Source organism: Annulohypoxylon truncatum (assembly GCF_022578515.1).
Source record: "Annulohypoxylon truncatum strain CBS 140777 unplaced genomic scaffold F4807scaffold_34, whole genome shotgun sequence".
Classification (NCBI taxonomy): domain Eukaryota; kingdom Fungi; phylum Ascomycota; class Sordariomycetes; order Xylariales; family Hypoxylaceae; genus Annulohypoxylon; species Annulohypoxylon truncatum.
Genome location: NW_025953820.1, coordinates 368497 through 388629, shown reverse-complemented (window position 1 = coordinate 388629; position 20133 = coordinate 368497). Strand labels below are relative to the sequence as shown.

The following is a 20133-nucleotide window of genomic DNA, read 5'->3' as shown; positions in this document are numbered from 1 at the left end:
TTCATAGACCGGGCAGGCTTGCCGATCTCTATGAAAAGCGTACGTGTATCGATTGAGTCTACACGTATTTGTGGACGTGCTTTTAGGATATGAGCGGTCACATCATCATTACCAATTTGCATACCTAGGTGTGTATTTATTCGATGATCATTTCTACCGTCTTAATACCAACCAAATGTGAAAGATCTAGACAACTGCCAGGAGTGGCGATGGTCCAATGCAAATATAGGTTGGTTAGAATAAACGTGGGGATTTTATGGATGGCCGAATCTGTAACATAGCGAATCTGAAATATAGGAGACGGACCCCAAAAAGAGTTAAGTTACGTTAAGTCATCAGCTGAATTATGATGTAGGTATGTGGTGACATACAGTACAAGGTACATCTATCATCCAGCTAATAGGGCTATCAATAAAGGCCTGCACCTGCAGTGCGCCTCGGCTGAGCCGCCGCCTTATTACCGCTATGGACCGTCGCTGCCACCCGAACTTTTTAAGTGCTTTCAAGTGCTGTAGGCAGTAAGGTACCTGCTGTGCCCCCACCAATTAGTACTAAGTTAGTGCTACGCAGCGCAACTTAGACAAATTTAGTGTTCTTAGTGTACCTACGATTTGGGACCGTGGACCAACAGGGCCTGGGCGTGCCTTCAGCTTTTGAAACATCAATTTGTTAGCTTGACCCGTCTGTCGCTTCTTGGTCTTGAACAAACTGATCTTTCACCCACATTCGTTTGGTGACTTCTGATTTTTTTAAAACCTTCTCTTTTCAAGCATCCTGTCTCCATACATAGTGGTGCACACGAAAGTCGAAAGAGGGTAATTTTTTTTCCTACGTTATTGTTTACTATTCTTCTACATAACTTCATTGTATCTTTGGCGGGGATTATTTGTTTTTCTTCGCTGCATCAGATAACCTAATAACTTGAGGTGACATCGTTGGATTGAAACCTTGAGCGACGCCCCCTCCAGCCGTCTAACCCTCGTCCTCTCCCCTAAGCTCTCATAAGTCACCCTGAGGTTGTGAGCTTTTTTCCCCCTTTTGATCGCCAGGGCGACCGACAAAGCAGATCTGCGTCGCCAGATCTGTCCACTGCCATTCCATCTGGCCTCAGCTGTGCTGATCCACCAGGCTGCAAAGACACTTGCAATGAGATGAGTGGCCCAACCCTGACAGTTACGGCCCTGCCAACCGTCGAGCCCACCAGGCCATTTCGCTCTTCCAGTCACTCTACTTCGCATTCCACATCAGATTTGCTGTCAAATCCCGAAACTTTCCAACCACAATCGAACGTGGCTTCGAAGTTACACAATCGACCATCGAGCGCCAAAAACCTTCCTAGCCTACCTTCATTCGATGTACCTTCTTTCGACTTCGGCACTGACCTCGATACTAGCTTTTCCTTCTCGAAGGATGTCGTGAAGAGCAGTACCAATGAGAAACCTACGCCTGAATACAGCGAAAACAGTATGGCTGGCCCCGATTCCGGGTCAGCTAAGGTGCCAAAACGAAGAGCGACAATAAGCCGACCACAGTCATGGATGCCTTCATCTAGGCCATCTCTACACCTTGTAGAAGACGCCGGAGACGCGATGGATACGGAGCGTCCTAATGAAGAGGATACTAATGACCCTAGATTCCTAACACCAAAGTCTCACGACAAATATAGAAACGTTTCGGATTCGATTTCTTCTCTTGCGAAGCGTTCGTGGATGGGATCACGATCGCCCTCTCCTGGTGACAAGAAGGACGATACGGAAACGACCCCAGAGGGACGACCGGGTCGTCGTGAACGATCTGCCAGTAACAGTTCGATCATGAAGCTTAGGAGGTCCTCGCGGAAGCGTCCGGTGTCACCCGCCGATAGCGAAAGCAATAAGTCGACTGAGTCTCTAAGTAAATTTGGAAGTTATCTTAATAGGATCAAGCAACGACAGCCCGGCATGTTGGCGAAGGGCAAAGCTCAATATGACCGCGATAGTCCTGCATCCTCGACAGCTAGCATCGCTCCTCCGTCCACCGAAACCCGCAAGTCGCATACGTCCGAGACGAGCAACAGTACCTTCCCAGAGGACAACGTCTTGCTGAAAAAATTGCCGCAGTCCCGAGACCCTCTTTGGTCAGCGTTCAAGGCCCTGGATTCAGAATCTCACAAATTCCAGTCGAAGTCTACAGCTCTGAAAATGGGCATGGTCCGAAACGTTCTGATGCCGTTCTTAAGAAATCACGCGAATCATTATTCGAATAAAAGGCTACACCACGAAGACCTTGAACGGCGTGCCCTTATCTTGAATAAATGGTGGACTGGACTCCTTGAGCTGTTTGAGGGAAAGATTCAACAACCTGTTGCAGGAGTTGACAGGCCTATCCTGCTCGAGGCCTTGACTTCTCTCATGATGAGGCTAGAATGGCGGCAGTGCGCCGTCAACTTCAGTCCACTCGTGGATCGAAGTTCCGCAGAGCAACAACAAGGGCAATCCGGACTTAGACGCAACAAGTCCTCGGCCTCCATGGACTCGACCGACTCTGCCTACTTGGCCGAATCTGCGAGACACAATGTGAAAACTATGTTTGTCACAAATCTTGTAGCACAAATGGCCATCGTGGTAGAGAAGCTGTCACTTCGACACGCTCCCTTAAGTCTCGTCAATTTTGCGGGCAAGGCTTGTGCTTATGCCTTTTTCTTCGCGCCAGGTATTGCCGACGTGTTAGTGCGGCTCTGGTCTTTGTCCCCGGACCGGATACGCCGAGTGAAGGATGAGTTCGGCCTACCGCGGCATACTGAACGCGGATTTGATGACATTGGGGCGTATTTTCCTCATTGCGTTGACAAGCTTGGTTGGACTTCCGTGAGGGACTTGACTAGTATGCTTAGGCAGGCTGCTACACTACCACTTACCGCAGCCAAGATCCCCTGGCGAGGGCCGTGGGTTTCTAGGTGGGCAGGACGTGATACTGACCTGTTCTTCATCTTCTGCAAATATTACTATATATTAGTTGAAGAGTTCCTGCCCTCGGGACTGACGCTGGCTGGAAAAGCCCGTGCGCCGGGCTTTGTTCTGGTAAACGCTCAGGTGCTTACTATTCTAGACTCGACCGTACATCGTCAGGCGGCTGTGGACGTTATGATAGCGCCTCCACTTACCGACGCAATTCACGGTGCCGATGCGTCCGCCATGGCCTTGCCGGTTCCCCCGAGTAGCAATGTCATGAAAGGAATGAGCGAGAACCGGCTGATAGTGCTGTTGAAGGATTTGCTTTCCCCCGCATCTATGTATTACGTGGACGCGCGGCACACATTTGCGGAATCATTCATGGCCGTTATGAGAGCTACTGCGAAGCGAACCTCGCAGTATGATCACAATGCATGCTTCACAATCTGTGACTTCCTCGAAGAATCGTTGGTGGCTTACGAGAATTTTGTCGATTCCCAGAATTTCGTTGACTGGCCGTTCTGGCTTGAGGTTTGCAAGAGAGTTATGAACTCCAACAATACGATGTCTGAGATTCGTGTGCTCTCATTCATCTTTTCAATATGGGAGGCTATCGCGAGCGATCAGTCTCGTAAGGAGGCTGTATGTCTGGACTGGTTGCTCACAGAGGAGGTATTTAATAAGTTGTTCAACAACTGGTGTCCTATGGTCCGGGCTTACTACATGCGACTGCTATGCTGGAGGATATGTAGGGACGCCGGTAGTGCAAATGAGTCGGATACGTAAGGATCTCAAACCCTTTTCAAAATCTTAACGTTGCTACTTTACTAACTACGTCACAGGAGGATATTCCTTGCCGTTTACTCGCGTCTCAAGACCGTGTGGTCTCACTACCTTTGGTTGAAGCATGAGACTGAGCAACAAGGCAAATTCCCACCATCGACCGCGCCTTCGTTCCCAACTCCTGGGAAACGATTCATGATCATCCGCACAGAGTTGCCAACTGTACAACCCGGGTTGATGATGGGGTTTGATTCGTCTGCCCCCCTACCTCCGCAGAGCGATCCCGCGACCCCAGCCACCGATTTCGAGTCAATGGATTCCGTCGACTACCCTGAACCTGTCTTTCAAAAGAAGAGGGGCAGCATCCTAGGCAAACTCTTCTCGTTTACCGGAGGCAATACTAATAATGATCTGGAAGCTGTGAGACGCGAGACGGCGGCGTCGCGCATTCGACCTACCTTACCGCCTAAGGGCTCATCTAACGTCACTCCGCCCGGTTCTGACTCGGATAGCATAGGCTCGTCGCCCACATATGATGCTCTTCAGTATGTTTTCAAGTTCACGCTGTCTTGGAACGCCGCCGGCACTATGTCTCCTCCAAATCGCATCCTCACTCGACCGCGGCTGCCGAGCCCCGCACAATCTTGGGTGACCGCAAAAGGACGAACAGGAAGTCCACCGCCGCCGTCCGCGGGCCGGCCAGCTCCGACTCGAGCAGTTTCCGGAAGCCCCAATCCTGGGCTAGTCAACTCAGCAAAGAACGCTAATCCCTCCGAGATCCCGCCATCGCCTCACCGCATATCTATGGCGTTTGACCGCCGACAGAGCATTGGCCAATCGAGTCCCATTGACAGACATGATGACGATTTGCCTCTTAGTCCGGTGAGCTCTACTAGTCGAACTAGAGACGATGCGTTAAATCGAAGTCCGATTTCCCCTATGCAGGAACCTATCATCATGCCAGTTGAGCCGAAGGGGTTCTTTGCTCATGGCGTAAAATATGCGGGCCGTGCCTTGGCCGAATGGAGCCTCGTCGTAGCCGAATGTAACAGCTTTGTTGACCGCAGACGAGAGGAAGGTGTTCTCGGATTGAGCGACGTCGAAGTACCGGCTCTCGGGGTTGAGGGCTTTAGAAAGTTGGCCTAGTTCTCCAAAATACCAAAGGTTTAATCTCCCGGGAGCCTGAGTTGCATGCTACGGCGTCATATTACGAAATGCTAAGTGGTCTTATTTGTAGTGGATTAAGGGCAAAAAAAGAACCAATACGTGAAAGGAGTTAGGGGGTTACCACTTCGGGCCTTTAGTATATTCGATTTCTCGGTCGATAACTGGATTTCGCATTCGTGAATTAAATAGGTACCAATCCAAAAAAGGGTCGGCGGCATTCGTTTTCTTCACATTGGAATCGTTTTAAGGCGTTGAGAGGAAATTGTCATCTATTCACTAAGGACTCCACAATACCATTGCATTTCTCCATTTTCCCTGTTGTGTATCGGGTCTGGATTGAAGATCACTGAGATAAATTTCAGAGGAGTGGATACCTTCAGTAGGCTGGAGGCAATCTACGTAGACGGATGCGGCGAGGTTGGCGGATATACCGACGCGCTCGACCTGACAGGCCCAGCTCGCAACCGCGCGTTATGCTTCGAATATATACGTTAAAGGTGCACCTTCGGAAGGGAGACCCCACGGTCTAGCACATCAGCATCGGCTTGTATTATAGCATTGTATTATACTATCCGCCAGCACGGGTTATACAGCATGGTCGATAGTGGCTTCAATTTGAGTTCAGTGCCTTTCACATACACTCAATCCACCTTAAAGCCTGGTCAAGTCCCTTTACTTATTTTATTCTAGATATTAGAGCGATGTCCGTAAACTTGCTATTTATATACACACGCCTCGTATTCTGACTACCCACCCCGATAGTCAAGATTGAGCGAACCTACTCCTAAGTCTTAATTTCTCGCCGTAGCGCCAAAGAAAAACCATACCACCAGCGCAGAGTACCGAAAGCCCTCCTAGCAGGCTTACGCCGCCACCGACGCCGAGTTTCTCGTACATTGGTCTGGAGAACAAGATGGAACCTGCGGCGAAGCAACTCCGGGCAAAGGTGTTGGCGGCGAATATGGAAGCTGAATATCTCGGGTAACACCGCGCGATATAAAAATTCATGCACTGGAAAGCGATCACGAAGCAGACGAAGAGCACCATGAGGCCTATAATAGGTACGATCCAGTGGATATCGGGACGCGAAGTCCATGCTAACCAGGATAATTTATTAGCATCGGGCCTCAGATCACGGGATATTACGAGTTTTCGTGACGGCTGCACAAGGTAGGGGTTAAGTTTAAACTCACCAAAAATGAACAATCCAATCGGACCGAGCATCGTCGTCGCCACCGCAGGAAACAACCTACTCTCCGGATCCCCGTACAAAGGCGGGGCTTCCTCGTGCATCTTAGGCTCCACGTTAAGCCGAAACCAGATTATATACCCCGAAATAGCGATCACCAAGCCCGGCATGAACGCTAGGAACGGTAGCCCGGACTCCCCGAGATTGAACCCGTGCATGTCGGTGAATACCAGCGGAAACGCTTCGAAGAAGGAATAGTACGTCCCGTACAACACCGAGGAGTAGATCGTCGTATACAGAACCGCCGGGTCCAGGGCGTTGATCTCCCACGGCTTGATGAGCGCGTCGACGACGATCTGCCGCGTGGTCAGCATATGGGCGCGCCTGAGATCGGCCTCGCACGTCAGCGTCAGATCGGAGCGTCCCGCACGCGCCCGCAGCCGCGCGGCGCGGCGGTGCAGGATCGCGTCCGGGTTCGTCTCGGGCAGGGTCAGGAAGATTAGGAGCCAGACGGGCGCGGCGAGCCAAGCGAGCTCCCAGGCGCTCCAGCGCCAGCCCATCCCCGCGACGGCGAAGCCGGAGACGACGGGCCCCAGGGCGGGTCCCAGCGTCGCCGACGCCGACCAGATGGTCAGCACGTACGGCAGCTTCCAGGGCGCGAACATGTCGTCGAGGGTCGCGCCCACGGCGGCCAGGCACGGCGACCCGAAGAAGCCGAGCAGGAAGCGCAGCGCGAGAAGCGCCGCGAAGCTTTCGACGACGGCGGCGCCGAGCGCGAGGCACGCGAAGACGAAGAGTGTTGTGGCGTAGATCGTCGTACGGCCTACGGCTGGGATCTCGGAGAGCGGGGCCCAGAGGAGGGGGCCGAGGCCGTAGCCGGCTACGTAGAGCGCGATGCCGAGGGCCGCGGCCTCGTAGGATGTGTCGAAGGAGGACATGACTGCCGCCTCGCTCGGCGCGTACAGCGATGATCCGATGTACACGGCGAATGTGTAGAGTCCCATCTGCGTTGTGATCCAGACTTTCTTGGCGAAGGACCAGTTCTGCGGGTTCGCTGGGTCGGAGGCCGAGTACCAGCCTACTACTACTACCACCGCTGCGGGATCTTGGGTCTGTGGGCCGTCGATATTACGGGGCGTGCCTTCGACGGGCGTCGATGCTGCGGCGGGTACGGGTACTGCTATTACTATGGTTGGGTTGCCGTCCAAGACGCCGGCTTCGAGGTCTTTCTCGTCTGAAGGCGTTGCCGTGCCTGTGGAGAAGACGGACTGCTCTACGCAGCGGGATTGACCTTCCTGCTTCTTCAGCTCATTTTCTAGTTTGCTGTCTAGCACGATGCTAGGGCTCTGGCTTAGGCTGGCCGGCAGTTCGAAGGAATCGAGCTCCTCCGGATAGGGCAAGAGGTCCGGGCGGCGGAACACGATGCGTACGATTTGTCCGATGCTGGACTCGCGAACGGCGTCCCACATGCTTCTTACTCGTCTGTTTCCTCGTGCTGCGAGTATCAGTCGTCCGAGTATAGCACGAGCTGGGAGATAAGTCGAAGGAAGGGAGCGCGGCTAATACACCCATAGGTAGGGATGTATGGACGAAGCCGTGGACCGCCTTCTCTCTTAGCTGGTATTTGACGTTCTATCCATCATCTATGTGCGCGTGGAGAAAGATGGAAATAACCCTATGGCAATATCGCAGATGTGCTTCTCTGGGGTTTGTTATGCACAGGACAGCTCACGCACTGTCTATCCCGTCCACACACCCACCTACGTACATATATCCTTTTGTGTCTGATATTGATTCGATGGAGCCTGCGTAGGTGAGGTAGGTAATAGCCTGAACAACATGAAGTATGGTACCTAGATATGTAGGTCTTGGGTCCGTGGTGTGCAGCTTTTGAGCTATGGAGTGTGGAACGTGTACGACGCGAAAGACGTCTTCGGAGGTGTGGTAACGGTCACCTTTTAAGTAATGGGAACCACATCGGCGACGTGATTGGCTGGCTACCCGTGATAGGTGTGCATAAGGTAAACTCTGATGCGGCAATCTGGACCTTTTCGCCCGACGATAAGCTCGCTTCTTCGAAAGCACCTTCTCCTCGATGTGGTTTGCGAGGGCATCAAAGTTTGCAAGTAGATGCGCGGAGTCGTCATTATGTGCGGTTTTGGAGTCGCTGGGGCGGCGGGTTGGCGCCCGAAGCCCCGGTGGCCATACAACATACCCACGAGAAGAGCAAGTGTGGGTAGGCTTAGAGGCTGGGAAATCTTAACCTATATTATACGCAGTATCAGAACTTCGGGATAGACCGCTTTACGAACGTGGAGACTCTTATTGTGTGCGCAGGAGTAGGACGCATCCGTGTCGAGCGTCCCCGAAGGGTGATATTCTCCATTTCGACAATTCAGGGGTCGTCCGAGACTTGCCCTCCCAATTCCCAATATTCGGTGCGGATGGACCGCTGTCCAATCAACCAAGAATTGTGCGAGAACATAGATTCCTCCCTTGCATAAGTATAGTCCATATATGCGGTATAGATAGATCCATAATTCTGTGAATGGAGTTGGGTGCATTGGGTTATCTGCATCAGATTTCCGGTACGGTCCTCCGAAAAGGTTTTGACTAACATAGGGCCTTACGACTACATCCAGAAGTTCCGACGAAGCCTAAAGAATACACTCTAGCTTAGCATCTGCTTTAACGAGATTAGTAAAAAAGGTGGGATTTCGAAGGGGATATCTCGATTTTAGATTCTTCTATTTCTTGGTTGAGCCGATCCTTTTATCTTCTAGTCACGATCCTAAGGGTTGCAATCAACACCTATTAACCAGGGACACATTCCGGGCTTCTATCTCATTTTCCAAGGGAAAATCAAACCTCCGCGGGACCGTCAGCCTTCTTCCTCAAGTCATTATCCACCACATCATCCAAAATCGCATCGTCCCTTTTCGCCGCCGCGATCCTCGCGAGCTTGAGCCTCCGCGTGTCCCGCTCGGTCCGGCGGGTGACCCACCAGGTGACCAGGGTGGTCGCCATGCAGCAGCCGACGAGCACCATGGCGGCGGCGAACGAGACCTGGTAGCGGGGCGCGTACGCGGACCGGAAGATCTGGGGGCCGATGGCGCCGCCGATCTGCCCGTAGCTATTCACGAAGCCGATCGAGAAGGCGGACCCGGTCGCCCGGCTCGTCGTCTGCACGCGCCACGGCCACATCATCGGGAACCAAGCCGCCGTCACGGCGTTGCCGATCATCGTCGCCGCGTACACGGCCGCGTTGCTCGGGTACGCTACCATGACGCCGTAGCACGCCAGGATAATGGTCAAGAAGACGAGCGGGAATACGGGCCGCGGTACGCGCCCGTTGTCGGCGAATACGCCGGTCACGCCGATCACGATGAGCCCGAGGATGGTGATGGGGAGGTTGAGGAGTTGTGCCTGTGCGATCGTTCTATAGAAATGAGGTTTGTTAGAAACAGAGAGCCCCTATCTTCATCGGGGGGAAATTTCGTCGACCAGGGGTAGGTATGGTACTTACGTGAAGCCAAGGTCCGCGATGACCGTTGGTTGATAGAAGCGTACGCCAGAAGTGCCGACTGTGAAGAATGCCCATATAAAAGTGAAGAGCCATAACCTCTTATCTTTCAATGACGAGATAATCTCGCTCAGTTTAAAGTCCTGTTCTGCGGCTCTTGGTGCGTTTGAGGGCAGGCGTGCTTGGATGAATGCTTTCTCCTTATCCGTAAGCCAGGATGATGTCTGAGGAACTATTGGAGTATGGATTGTCAGTTTCCAGTGCTATGAGTGTCACTCTGTACACGATTTCTTACAATCCGGTAATAGAAACCAAATGGCGACTCCGAAGAGGATCGTCGCTATTGCCTCGGTAAGAAATAACCTGTATTTTTCTTAAAATTCTGATGCGAGGGTACGGATTTGTAGGACCTTACCATTGCCATCCAGACAAACCTCCTGCCCCTGAAGCATAGTCGAAAGCGAATGCGAGTATGCCACTAAATATCCCACTGAGATTTCCCCATATATCTAAGTCCCTTGTTAGCACCATCGAAGCTCGATATGTCTTACTGGCACATACAAAAGTAGAGAAGCCTTAGAGACATCTCATCCGGTCGGTACCAATATGTCATTTGTAGGATAATTCCCGGAAACATTCCAGCTTCGGCTATAATACTGATCAGCATAATCCCGAGTGATGCTTAGGGGATTCCTACCGAGCCCGAGAAGAAATCTCGTAACATATAATCCCTCCTTATTCTTGACTGCAACATTGCACGCTAACATTATCCCCCAAGTAACCATCTACGGTAATCATTAGTATCAGCTTCAACCTCTGGTTAAGATGCGTAATGCGAAAGAGACTTACAATCCTTGCTTGCCAATGCGAAGGAGAGAATTTCTTAAGAAGCAGGTTAGAAGGCGCCTCTCCCACGATATACGGTATCTATTATGTACTGTAAGCTATCATTTCCGCCTGAAACTAATTATCTTAAACTTACATAATAAAGAACAGTAACCAAGGCATATTCATCAGATGTTAATGCCAACTGTGTCATGATATTTTGAGAAGTTCCTTTATTCATAATACGAGCATTCGAGATCTTTAGCTACCAGTTAGCTGTGTCTACCATCATAGAGTAATGTGCGGATGCTGGAAAGGATACTTACATTATCGGAATCCAGATTCTTGAACATGAAAATAAGTGAACATAACGGCATGAGGTGCCAGTCGATACGTCGAATCAGCTTTCTCTCTTCGTCCGCCGTCAAAGCCGTTCTCGCTCGCATACGCTCCGCTTCGTATCCATTAATAATTTCACTACCAGATACATCGTCGATTATTTCTCCTCTGCGGGCGTGATGAAACCCATCATCAACGCTACTAGAACCAGAGTCTCCTATCGCCTCCGAGGTCTTGATATCGGGCGTCTTAGCGGTTGCCATGCTTGTTGGATGACCAGATGGCCGCTCTTGATCGGAAAATTCTAGTCGTCAAGATATACTATCGATGCAATGCAGCGGTGTTCCAGACGGACGGGTCTTTTAAGAGAAGAGCATATCAACGAACAGAGGACCAATTTGGAAAGGACCCGCCAGGCGATATACAGTCATTGCCCACTATAATCACGAATATCTAGGTATGTATCAGTTCGATAAGAAGCAATGAACCTTGTTATTACTAGGTATCTGTGGATGAAATAGCTTAGATAGAAGACGTGTTTCTACAGAACTAAACCCATCGCGTTCATGTCTTCGATAGCAAAACAATACCCACGTGCTGGAAATTTTTATTTCCGGAAGCTCTTCCGATAATATTGTAGGGGTTAGGAGTTATGGGAGGTAGAGTTGGGAGCTCTCGACCGATCAAATCGTGTCCTCCGGGATTCGTCATCGCCCGGGATGATCACGACTTCGCTTAGCTTCGCATAAGCTCCCGCGAACTACCCACGACGGTAGAAACCCGGAAACTTGGAACCGATCGTCCCCTCTCTTCGCCTTCATAAACCCATGAATGCATTTGGAATCGACGTTGGTAATTGTATCACGCCATCGTGGAAATCGTCGGCATCGGATCCGATGCCTTGGTTACTCGTGGCACGCATATATCGATCCATACCCCTGGGTCGTGATGATCGTGTGTAATCATGAAAAGCCTAAGTCAAAGATCATATTATAAGTAGTTAAACCGAAATACGTAGATCTATACATCAATTACACAAAGATGGCCGTCGTCGCTGCTAACATTCCCCAGGGGAAGACAAGTATACCAACCTATAGCCAGATTCCCGAAACGAAATATGAGCGTAAGAAAGTTTCACGAATCTTCCCGCAGTGAAAGTTATATGCTAACTTCATACCACTATAGTTGACTGGGCGGATCTTGTAACATTGGATCTCTCCCAATTCGACGAGCCGGGTGGAAAGCAGAAGCTTGCGGCACAACTTTTCGATGCCATCCAGAAGATTGGATTCTTCTACATCATCAATTTCGGCCTAACTCAAGAACAAGTCGACCGACAGTTCGCTATTGGAAAGGAGGTATTCCAACTGCCAACCGAGGAGAAGCTGAAATATCGGGCGGACCTTGAGAATGGGGGCTACAATGGCTATAAGCCCCTGGGGCTTCGCGTAAGTGTCTTTTTTCCAGGCCCCTTATATATAACTTCTCATATAGTCGGTAGCAAGTGAAGCCCGGGGTATATGATAACACCGAGATCTACAACATTCCCAAGTTCATCCCCGCTTTTGAAAGACCACATCCAGAGGTCATCAACCAGAACCGAGATGAGATAGAAGGTTTCGCTCGACACATCAACGACGGGATTGTCAACAAGCTTCTCGTCCTATTTGCCATCATCCTAGAGCTGCCGGAGGACTATTTCCTACAGCGGCACCGGTACGAGGAGAAGAGCGACTGCCACCTGCGATACATGAAGTACCACCACCGCACCGAAGAGCAGAATCGCATCCTGGATAATGTGTGGGTATGTATAGAACGTCCCTACTCTTACCCTCCTCCTCGGATACTAAGCATCATGTCGCTAACACGTATATTTTCAAACGCGCAGGTAAAGGGCCACACCGATTTCGGCAGTTTAACGCTCCTCTTCAGACAGCCCGTCAGCGCGCTGCAAGTCCGGACCCCCGAGGGAGAGTGGAAATGGGTGAAACCCTACCCGGAGTCGATCACGGTGAACCTCGCCGACTCGCTCGAGTTCCTGACCAACGGGTTCCTGAAGAGCAGCATCCACCGCGTGGTGGCTCCGCCTCCGGACCAGGCGGACATAGACCGCCTAGGCGTCTTGTACTTCGTGAGGCCGGAGGACAGCCTCGAGTTGCGGCCCGTAGTGAGCGACGTGTTGGCGCGGCTGGGATATGATAAGACGACGGATGGTAGTGCGGTTGGGATCACGGCGGGAGAGTGGGTGAAGGCGCGTGTGGCGAGGGGAGTCACTAGAGATAAGCCGAGGAGTGATGTGTCTGAGCAGGTCATCATCGGTGGCAAAGCGGCCAAGTATTACGATTAAATGTATCTGGTTAATAGGCAGCAGTAAATCGAATTGATGCTAATATGCTATGATGATCTCGCTTGTTTACCCCTGCCAAGACCTTGAGGTCGGAGCACTTCCAATCCGTCTTTTCAAGCATCGTCGTGAATGTATTGATCGAAGACCTCAGGATAGAACTTCTTGCCGTTTTCGCGATGGCTGCGCACTTTGGTTCGTAGCTGCGACTCTCCCCAGGTATCATACCTACCCTTAAGGAAAGCCGAGTCGACCGCATGACCTTCATCGGACTCCTTGCTGATATTAAGCGTGCTGAAGTGCGATTGTAAAGACCCGATGGCCTCGGCTTTGGTGAGATTTCGACGGACGCCCTGGAAGAATGGCACGCTGTATCGCTCATGCGGACCCGAGAGGACTCGGTGCGTCGTCGCTTTACATACGCCATTCGTAACGACTTCGAAGGCCTGCCCGATGTTGACTACGAAAGTGCCCGGTACTACGGGTACGTCCACCCATGCCCCTGCTTTGTTGAGAACTTGCAAACCCTTGACCTCGGGAGGCGATGCTTGAAGTAGGAATGTCCACCAGCCCGAGGAGTCTTTATGCGGACCAACACCCTGTTGCGAGATGGTAGGATCATCAATCGGGAGCGCTGGATAGTGCACCAACTTCAGACGATGTTGGTCTGATAAAAAAGGCTGGAAAGTACCGGAAGGAAGTGAAAGAGCCTGAGCAACTAGGTCTAGGAAACGTTCGCCAAGTCTTGTGAGCTCCTGTATATAAGCCTCCACGACGGCGCGAAGCTTTGGGTGTCCTTCCGGCCACTTATAAAGCATCAGCGCTGCACTGAAAATCTAATATTAAAATTGTTTATCTACCTGGTTAGGGCCTCGTAGACGCTCATATAGGGGAAGGCCGGGTTGCCAAATTGCCGTCAACTCTGTCGCAAACTCGAACTGCTCTCTCCTGTCCGTCTTACCGCCTGTATTCTCGCTGCCAACACCACTATAACCAAGAAAATGTGGCGAATTCTCCAATGCGACAGATTTCTTAACCTCATCCTCTAGCTCAAAAAGCGCAGGCAGCGCATTTACTAACTCGTCAACCACTGCCGATGGGACACTGTGATTTGACACATACAGAAACCCAACTTCTGTAAGGGCATAGCGGAGATTATTTAGTAGTTCGCGTTTGGTGGTCGAGTTATGGTTCGCTTGCGAGAGGTCTATGACCGGGATTTCACTGAATGAAGTCGCCATCGTCTTGAATTGGTGCAGTGAGATGCGATCGACCCGAAGAAAGTATTTCTAAATAAGGAACCTAATATAAGGCAGAGGATCTTAGGTCCGGTGAAGGAAACTTAGTTAAGAAGAGACCCCTGGCACTTCCACCAATACGGTTGAAGCGTGAATCACGTCATTCCAACCATCAATCCCAACTCCTCTTCTCCAAGCGGCTCGGGGTCGAATTGACTCCACATCATCGGATCACGTGCCGACGTAGGCGAATAGCTTCCGGTTATACGTGATATAGGAGTTCGATATGAATATATGAATATAGGTATATTGAGGTGATAATCGGGGTCTTCTCTATCCAATTACTTATTCAGTCGGGGCGCTCTCTCAGGATCTCTCCAAAACAGACAAGCCTCGCGGCGAATGTCGTCCGTCTCGACCTTGGTATCATGGGGCTGGATAACAAGCTGGTGCGCCGGTTTTGAATCGAGGCCGTATCCTTCTGGCGTATATCTTGGCCACTCGGGAGATCCTGGGTATCTGTGTGTGTTCGGGTCCCCAGCCGTGACGAAGCTTGACAAGTATCCATGGAGCACGTGGCCTATCTCCGGGTATTGGGTCTTTGGTTCGGGCCATGTATACTTCCCGTCAGCCGCGTGAGGAATGCCCTTCCAAGCCGGGTAGCTATTATTCGTGTTGAACCGACCTTTCCAAGTCGGCACGCCAGCGGTTGACACCCTATACGCAGTCTCCTGCCCGGGACAGATATACGCGTAATCACTCCAGGCGGCAGATAGTCGGGCATATTGCGCCTCCTTCTCTTTCGGGGAATCTTTGAAAGGGGACTTGATATTCGTTATTGGGTCTGGGTATAAGGATGCTAGCAACTCTAGATCGTCATTGGTTAGAAGCGGGGTACCTGTGTGCATATATTCTATGAACTCTTCATTTGTCTTCTTGTCGCCTGGAACTGTCCATCTTCCCTCGTTTGTGACAGTGGTGGTGAGTGTTGGCACATGAAAGAAAGTCTCATCATAACCAGACTGAGAGCCAAACTTTTCCAGCATTGGGCCCCCTTGTGTTGGTTGGAATGGCCACGTGTTATTGTACAGGAAGTCATCATACATCTTGCTGCTAATCTTTCTGATATCAGCGAGTTTAGCGGACCGGAGACAGGCTAAGGCGGCGGCATTATCATTAATAGGACAGCCAAGAAATGTCATATATTCCTCAAATTGCCGAATGTATAAGGGATAAGTGGCATTTGGGAATGTCCGTGCAGTGACGGATCCAGACTGAAGGATAGTTCTGGCCATGTAAGGCTTTCCGGCGTCCTGGCCATAATTATGAAAGTAGTGAATGCCCACAGAATGAGCGCCGGCAGAGCGACCACCAAGCGTGACAGCTTCCGGGTTACCTCCAAAGGAGGCGATATGCTTCTGCACAAAATGCTTCAAAAAGAAGTACTGATCTCGCAATCCGAGGTTGAGGAGGCCCTCCTGACTGAACATTGCCGAGGGGAGGAAACCAAGGGAGTTCAAGCGATAATGAAAACTCACGACCATTACTGGCTCCTTAGATGATGCCACGAAGGCAGCCCCATCTAAACTTTTACTGCTTCCAAAGTTGAAACTTCCGCCATGGATGTAGACAAAAACCGGAAGTTTCTTGCTCAACGGAACGCCCTGCGTCCGATATACGTTGAAATTTAGACATGCCTCTCCTTGAGCCTCTATATTGACATACTTGGTATCTTGTGTACATGCTTTCCCATATGATGCAGCTGGCTTCACACCGTCGAATGGAGCGGGCCAGTCAACGGGTCTAAAACGGCCTTCACCAATAGGCTGAGTGGCGTAGTCGATACCGAGCCAAGCGTCAACTGGGGCTGGAAGCGCAACACCACTCAATGTAGTCTTTATGGTGGTTCCGGTGAAGTTTCCATATCCTTCGAGGGCGACGGGAGTACTTTCAACCGAAAAGAGATCCGGTGGATCAGTTCGACAAACATCTACAATAGAGCATAATTGGTCAGACAGTCTCGTCGTTCCATAAAATGTTCGGCTCCAGAAGAGTGCGAAGCAAAATGCGACGAAGAGGCCGAGCCACGTTAATCGCTTAATGTAGATCGCCATATCGAAAGAATTCTATGGAAAGAATTAAGCTTCGACGAAGGAGCAACAAAGGCGATCATATGATGCGGCTCTTAGATTTAGGCACTCGTAACCAAGAAGGGTCTGATTCACGGTTACCCCTGACTGAGGCTTACGTGAGAATCAGGTCGTATCATGCTCTGTGTCGAGCAGGCAGACAGGTAGACTACCAGAGTCTTCTCGGGCAATCTAACGGCTGCATATGTTTCCGGGCTTGGTGATGTAAAAGGGACAATTTGGGTGCCGAGAGGTTGTTTGCCGGAATGCCTTGTAACGATAGGTTCGGCAACTCGGAGGGGGTAAGAAAGCCGAACCGAATGAGATCGTAACCTGTGGCTCATGCGAGTAACACCATCCGAAGTGGGAAAGGGGAGGACGGACGGCTGGACGGATGGGAATGTGGCTGCCTGATATTAGTGCATCTGTGGTGGCATATGTGACATCCATGGATACCTAGGTAGGTACCTATGCAAATTTGTCGCTAGGGCTATGTATGGTGGGCTAGGTATGATTTATACGCGTATTGGGCGTACATATACGTACTACATACATTGCGTTGAAGAATCCTTGTTTGGAAGATTATAAAGTGCCCCGCTAAGATAATGAAACAAGAACGGTTGGCTGATAATTAACCCCCGGATCTGCCGCGAACTTTTGACGAGTGGCTTAGCATGTGGTAGTAAGGTATTGAAGGCAGGAAGGAAACCCACCTGGCACCTGCACGTACAATTGAAAGTTGGAATGGCAGGAATGGAATTGACGGTACCTGACCCGCGGCGCCCCACAAAGCCCCAATCGAATCCCGCAAACCCGCAAAATCCGTATCTGCCTTTCGACCTTGCAGATAGTCACCGGTCGACTGGTCACAACCTTGGGAGTATCCCGCTCGGCATCCGGAAATCTAATGCTTGTAAACTTGTTACTTGCACATGTGGATTAGAAACGACATCGGCATCGACATCGAAATCGACATCGACGTCAACCTCGATGGCTTCGTTCATATGCCCTTATAGGAGAAATAATAGATTTATCATTCGTCAGCAGTTATGATCTTGCGTGACAATGCCTCCAAGGAGATCCCATAAGAAATCCCGTGCTGGATGTCGGAGATGTAAGGCCAGGAAGATAAAGGTACGTAGCCTTGAACAGTCACATTCGAAAAGGGGTCGGCGCAGAACTGACAGTTCCTGACCACTATTTGCAGTGCGATGAAGTTCATCCTAGATGTGGTAATTGTACAAAACATGGCGTTGCTTGCGACTTCGAACACCCTGGCGTCGCCGACTCCCTTACTCCCGCCGAAACCCCCCGTCCAACGACATCCACCAGCAATTGCGACAGCCCGTCGACGAGTACTCTTCCACCAACACCATCCGTAGACGCAGAAACACCTCTTCCCCTGTACCGAAATCCGGAATCCCTCCCCCTGACGACAAACACCAAAAGCAGTCGCATGATGGAACTTAAGCTGCTTCACCATTATACAACCATCACCTGCGAAACCCTCGCCATATCGTCGCCGGTAAGCGAGAGGATATGGAGGAATACCGTTCCGAACCTGGCCTTTTCCGGCGCCAATTTCTTGGCCGATGCCCTTCTCGCCGTTTCCGCTCTCCATTTACGATATAATTCACCACAGGACCAAGAATTAGTGCGCGCCAGCCACGCGTATATGGCATCTACCCTATCCGAATACGGCGCAAGTCTAAGCAAGGGTATCAACGAATCGAACGCCGAAGCGCTATTTCTTACCGCGGCTCTCATCGCCTTCCAGTCTACGGCATCCCGCATTTTCTCTCGCGATGATAGTGGTGACCTTAAGGACCGGTCTGACGGATATGTCCTGCCGCTATCATGGTTCCATTCCTTTCAAGGCGTGAAAGCCGTCGTTGCTGCTAGTTGGCAATGGCTACGTCACAGTGGTATCGTGGTCCCGATAATAGAGTCCCAACCGGCCCTGAACCTCGATCTTTCGGGACAGAATGCGAATTTCTTCGGACATCTCCTAGATGGTGCCGAAGAGGAGATTATGAGTATGGATGACGACCCGGAGAGTCAGGAGTTAACGCGTCAAGCGTACCGGCACGCCGTCGCAGTTCTGGATTGGGCTCATAAGATACCTCATACTGGTGCCCCGCTCGTATTTCTCGCCACTGTTTCGCGTCGCTTTGTGGAATTGCTCGAAATCCGGCGTCCCCGCGCTCTCGCCATCCTTGCCAGCTATTTTGGCCTGCTCAAATGTCTGGATAGCGTCTGGTGGTTGAAAGGGGTATCGCGCCGCGAAGTTATGGGCATCATATCGCTATTCAACCCGGATGACGAAGAATGGTGGCCGCGTCTGCAATGGCCGCTTCGAATCGCGCTATACGAGGGGGATGTCATACCGCCGGACGTCTGGGGCGCGGATTGGGCGGCCGAGACGGCGCTCTTAGAAGAAGCCAGCCACAATGGTAACTTTGTCAGTCACATCGAGCTCCTGAGTCAAATGTTCACCGCCATGCAGAATATGCCCGGGGGAACGGCAGCTTTAGACCTCGCCGCCCGTCAAACTTTTATGTCGCACTCTAGAACACTCGATCCCAGCGCGTTAATCGACAACACCGCGCGCCCATCCCCTTGAAATATGAGGAGCACGAAGTAGCTGTTATTGAGCATCACTGGGACGAGTCACGATTTTACCAGCTTCACCCTCTCCACTCTGCCGTGCATTGTCCAACCATGTCGAATCAAATGCTACTCGCATCTCGCAATATTTGAAATATGCATTTACTTATCAGCATGATTATCCACCCCATAGCCAGGGGTTCGTGGGGGTTTTATAGACACCGGTGTTAAGCTGTCCATTCAGAGGGTGCGAGTACTATGGGCTAAGATGGCGAATTATGGCGTCTAAGTACCAAGTTGGCATCCATACCTCCGGCGTAATCGCGGTTCTAGAAACTGAAGGTCACTAGCGATCAGGGCGAAACGGCGTTGTTCATTCCACTAGCGAGGGAAACTCAGTATGATTTGGGATGGATTCAATGTTAGGGCATATATAGAAAGGACGATGGCATGTACACACACGCTAGCATAAGGTATATCCCCGCTCCGCCATTGTAACACAGATATGTGGAACGAGGTGAGTCGATGGGAAAGGGTTATGGCAAAAGGTAACTTATAACTTACAAGGTGTACCACCATAGGTAGCACACCGGTTTCCAGATAATATACTGGAAACCATATCTGAATTCTATATTAAGAACAAGTCTTCCTCACGTCCCTCGACTCTATGATCTGAGAATAAATACACTATATACTCTAGGAGAATCTCGCATTGCTTGTGTAAATAAGCACTAAGGTAGGTACTCATCCGCAGCCACGACTCGGAGCACTCCCGGGAAAAGTGGGACAATTGAAGCCACGGATCGGAGACGGTATGACCGGAAGGCATGCCGTTTAACTTCCTTAAGTAACATCATTGGCTGTTTCACTTATACCTACCTAGGTAAGAGTTGTATTAAGTCTATATGAAATGCTTCCCCGCCTAAGGAAAGCTTATATATACCTCCTAAGTAATATAAATCATGAGCCTCAACCGGGATGATGTAACCGTACATGAATCTAAACCAATTGCATATTTCAACAAGCAACAGACGATGACAAATAAGAAAATTGCAGTAT

At 50.7% G+C, this 20133-nt stretch overlaps 7 protein-coding genes across 7 annotated transcripts; 3 read left to right on the top strand and 4 right to left on the bottom strand.

The window, feature by feature from the left end:
* Window positions 1-1008: 1008 nt before the first annotated feature.
* Window positions 1009-5251, top strand: F4807DRAFT_233271 (DUF1765-domain-containing protein). Its single transcript, XM_047994178.1, has 2 exons — window positions 1009-3712; window positions 3773-5251. Exons 1-2 carry the CDS (start codon window positions 1152-1154, stop codon window positions 4857-4859), a joined length of 3648 nt encoding a protein of 1215 aa, XP_047851020.1. The 5' UTR covers window positions 1009-1151; the 3' UTR covers window positions 4860-5251.
* On the bottom strand, window positions 5251-7935 carry F4807DRAFT_233288 (MFS general substrate transporter). The gene is made up of 2 exons (XM_047994179.1): window positions 6074-7935; window positions 5251-5977 (listed from the first exon to the last, which is right to left on the bottom strand). The coding sequence occupies exons 1-2, from the start codon at window positions 7536-7538 to the stop codon at window positions 5643-5645; spliced, it is 1800 nt and encodes a 599-aa protein (XP_047851019.1). The 5' UTR covers window positions 7539-7935; the 3' UTR covers window positions 5251-5642.
* A 741-nt stretch (window positions 7936-8676) lies between these two features.
* F4807DRAFT_470228 (putative pantothenate transporter) lies at window positions 8677-11019 on the bottom strand (the record flags this gene model as incomplete). Its single annotated transcript, XM_048002789.1, has 9 exons — window positions 8677-9508; window positions 9596-9824; window positions 9888-9955; window positions 10008-10101; window positions 10154-10240; window positions 10290-10377; window positions 10442-10519; window positions 10575-10676; window positions 10744-11019. 9 exons carry the CDS (start codon window positions 11017-11019, stop codon window positions 8932-8934), a joined length of 1599 nt encoding a protein of 532 aa, XP_047851018.1. The 3' UTR covers window positions 8677-8931.
* A 778-nt stretch (window positions 11020-11797) lies between these two features.
* Window positions 11798-13103, top strand: F4807DRAFT_463708 (Clavaminate synthase-like protein; the record flags this gene model as incomplete). The annotated part of the gene is made up of 4 exons (XM_048002020.1): window positions 11798-11879; window positions 11942-12204; window positions 12258-12560; window positions 12645-13103. The coding sequence occupies 4 exons, from the start codon at window positions 11798-11800 to the stop codon at window positions 13101-13103; spliced, it is 1107 nt and encodes a 368-aa protein (XP_047851017.1).
* A 56-nt stretch (window positions 13104-13159) lies between these two features.
* F4807DRAFT_233197 (putative hyoscyamine 6-dioxygenase) lies at window positions 13160-14510 on the bottom strand. The gene is made up of 2 exons (XM_047994177.1): window positions 13961-14510; window positions 13160-13906 (listed from the first exon to the last, which is right to left on the bottom strand). Exons 1-2 carry the CDS (start codon window positions 14339-14341, stop codon window positions 13217-13219), a joined length of 1071 nt encoding a protein of 356 aa, XP_047851016.1. The 5' UTR covers window positions 14342-14510; the 3' UTR covers window positions 13160-13216.
* On the bottom strand, window positions 14299-17135 carry F4807DRAFT_233185 (alpha/beta-hydrolase). The gene is made up of 2 exons (XM_047994176.1): window positions 17021-17135; window positions 14299-16873 (listed from the first exon to the last, which is right to left on the bottom strand). The coding sequence occupies exon 2, from the start codon at window positions 16450-16452 to the stop codon at window positions 14680-14682; it is 1773 nt and encodes a 590-aa protein (XP_047851015.1). The 5' UTR covers window positions 16453-16873; window positions 17021-17135; the 3' UTR covers window positions 14299-14679.
* F4807DRAFT_439349 (uncharacterized protein) lies at window positions 16821-19787 on the top strand. Its single transcript, XM_047999194.1, has 3 exons — window positions 16821-16873; window positions 17021-17599; window positions 17673-19787. Exons 2-3 carry the CDS (start codon window positions 17533-17535, stop codon window positions 19088-19090), a joined length of 1485 nt encoding a protein of 494 aa, XP_047851014.1. The 5' UTR covers window positions 16821-16873; window positions 17021-17532; the 3' UTR covers window positions 19091-19787.
* Window positions 19788-20133: the final 346 nt, after the last annotated feature.

Bases quoted from the DNA above. Each gene is read 5' to 3' on its own strand.
- F4807DRAFT_439349 (XM_047999194.1), top strand. From the start codon at position 17,533: ATGCCTCCAAGGAGATCCCATAAGAAATCCCGTGCTGGATGTCGGAGA. The intron at 17,600-17,672 runs AGGTACGTAGCC...ACCACTATTTGC, and splicing joins ATGTAAGGCCAGGAAGATAA to AGTGCGATGAAGTTCATCCT.
- F4807DRAFT_233271 (XM_047994178.1), top strand. From the start codon at position 1,152: ATGAGTGGCCCAACCCTGACAGTTACGGCCCTGCCAACCGTCGAGCCC. The intron at 3,713-3,772 runs GTAAGGATCTCA...ACTACGTCACAG, and splicing joins AGTGCAAATGAGTCGGATAC to GAGGATATTCCTTGCCGTTT.
- F4807DRAFT_233288 (XM_047994179.1), bottom strand. From the start codon at position 7,538: ATGTGGGACGCCGTTCGCGAGTCCAGCATCGGACAAATCGTACGCATC. The intron at 5,978-6,073 runs GTGAGTTTAAAC...TATCCTGGTTAG, and splicing joins GATTGGATTGTTCATTTTTG to CATGGACTTCGCGTCCCGAT.
- F4807DRAFT_233197 (XM_047994177.1), bottom strand. From the start codon at position 14,341: ATGGCGACTTCATTCAGTGAAATCCCGGTCATAGACCTCTCGCAAGCG. The intron at 13,907-13,960 runs GTAGATAAACAA...ATGCTTTATAAG, and splicing joins GTCTACGAGGCCCTAACCAG to TGGCCGGAAGGACACCCAAA.
- F4807DRAFT_233185 (XM_047994176.1), bottom strand. From the start codon at position 16,452: ATGGCGATCTACATTAAGCGATTAACGTGGCTCGGCCTCTTCGTCGCA.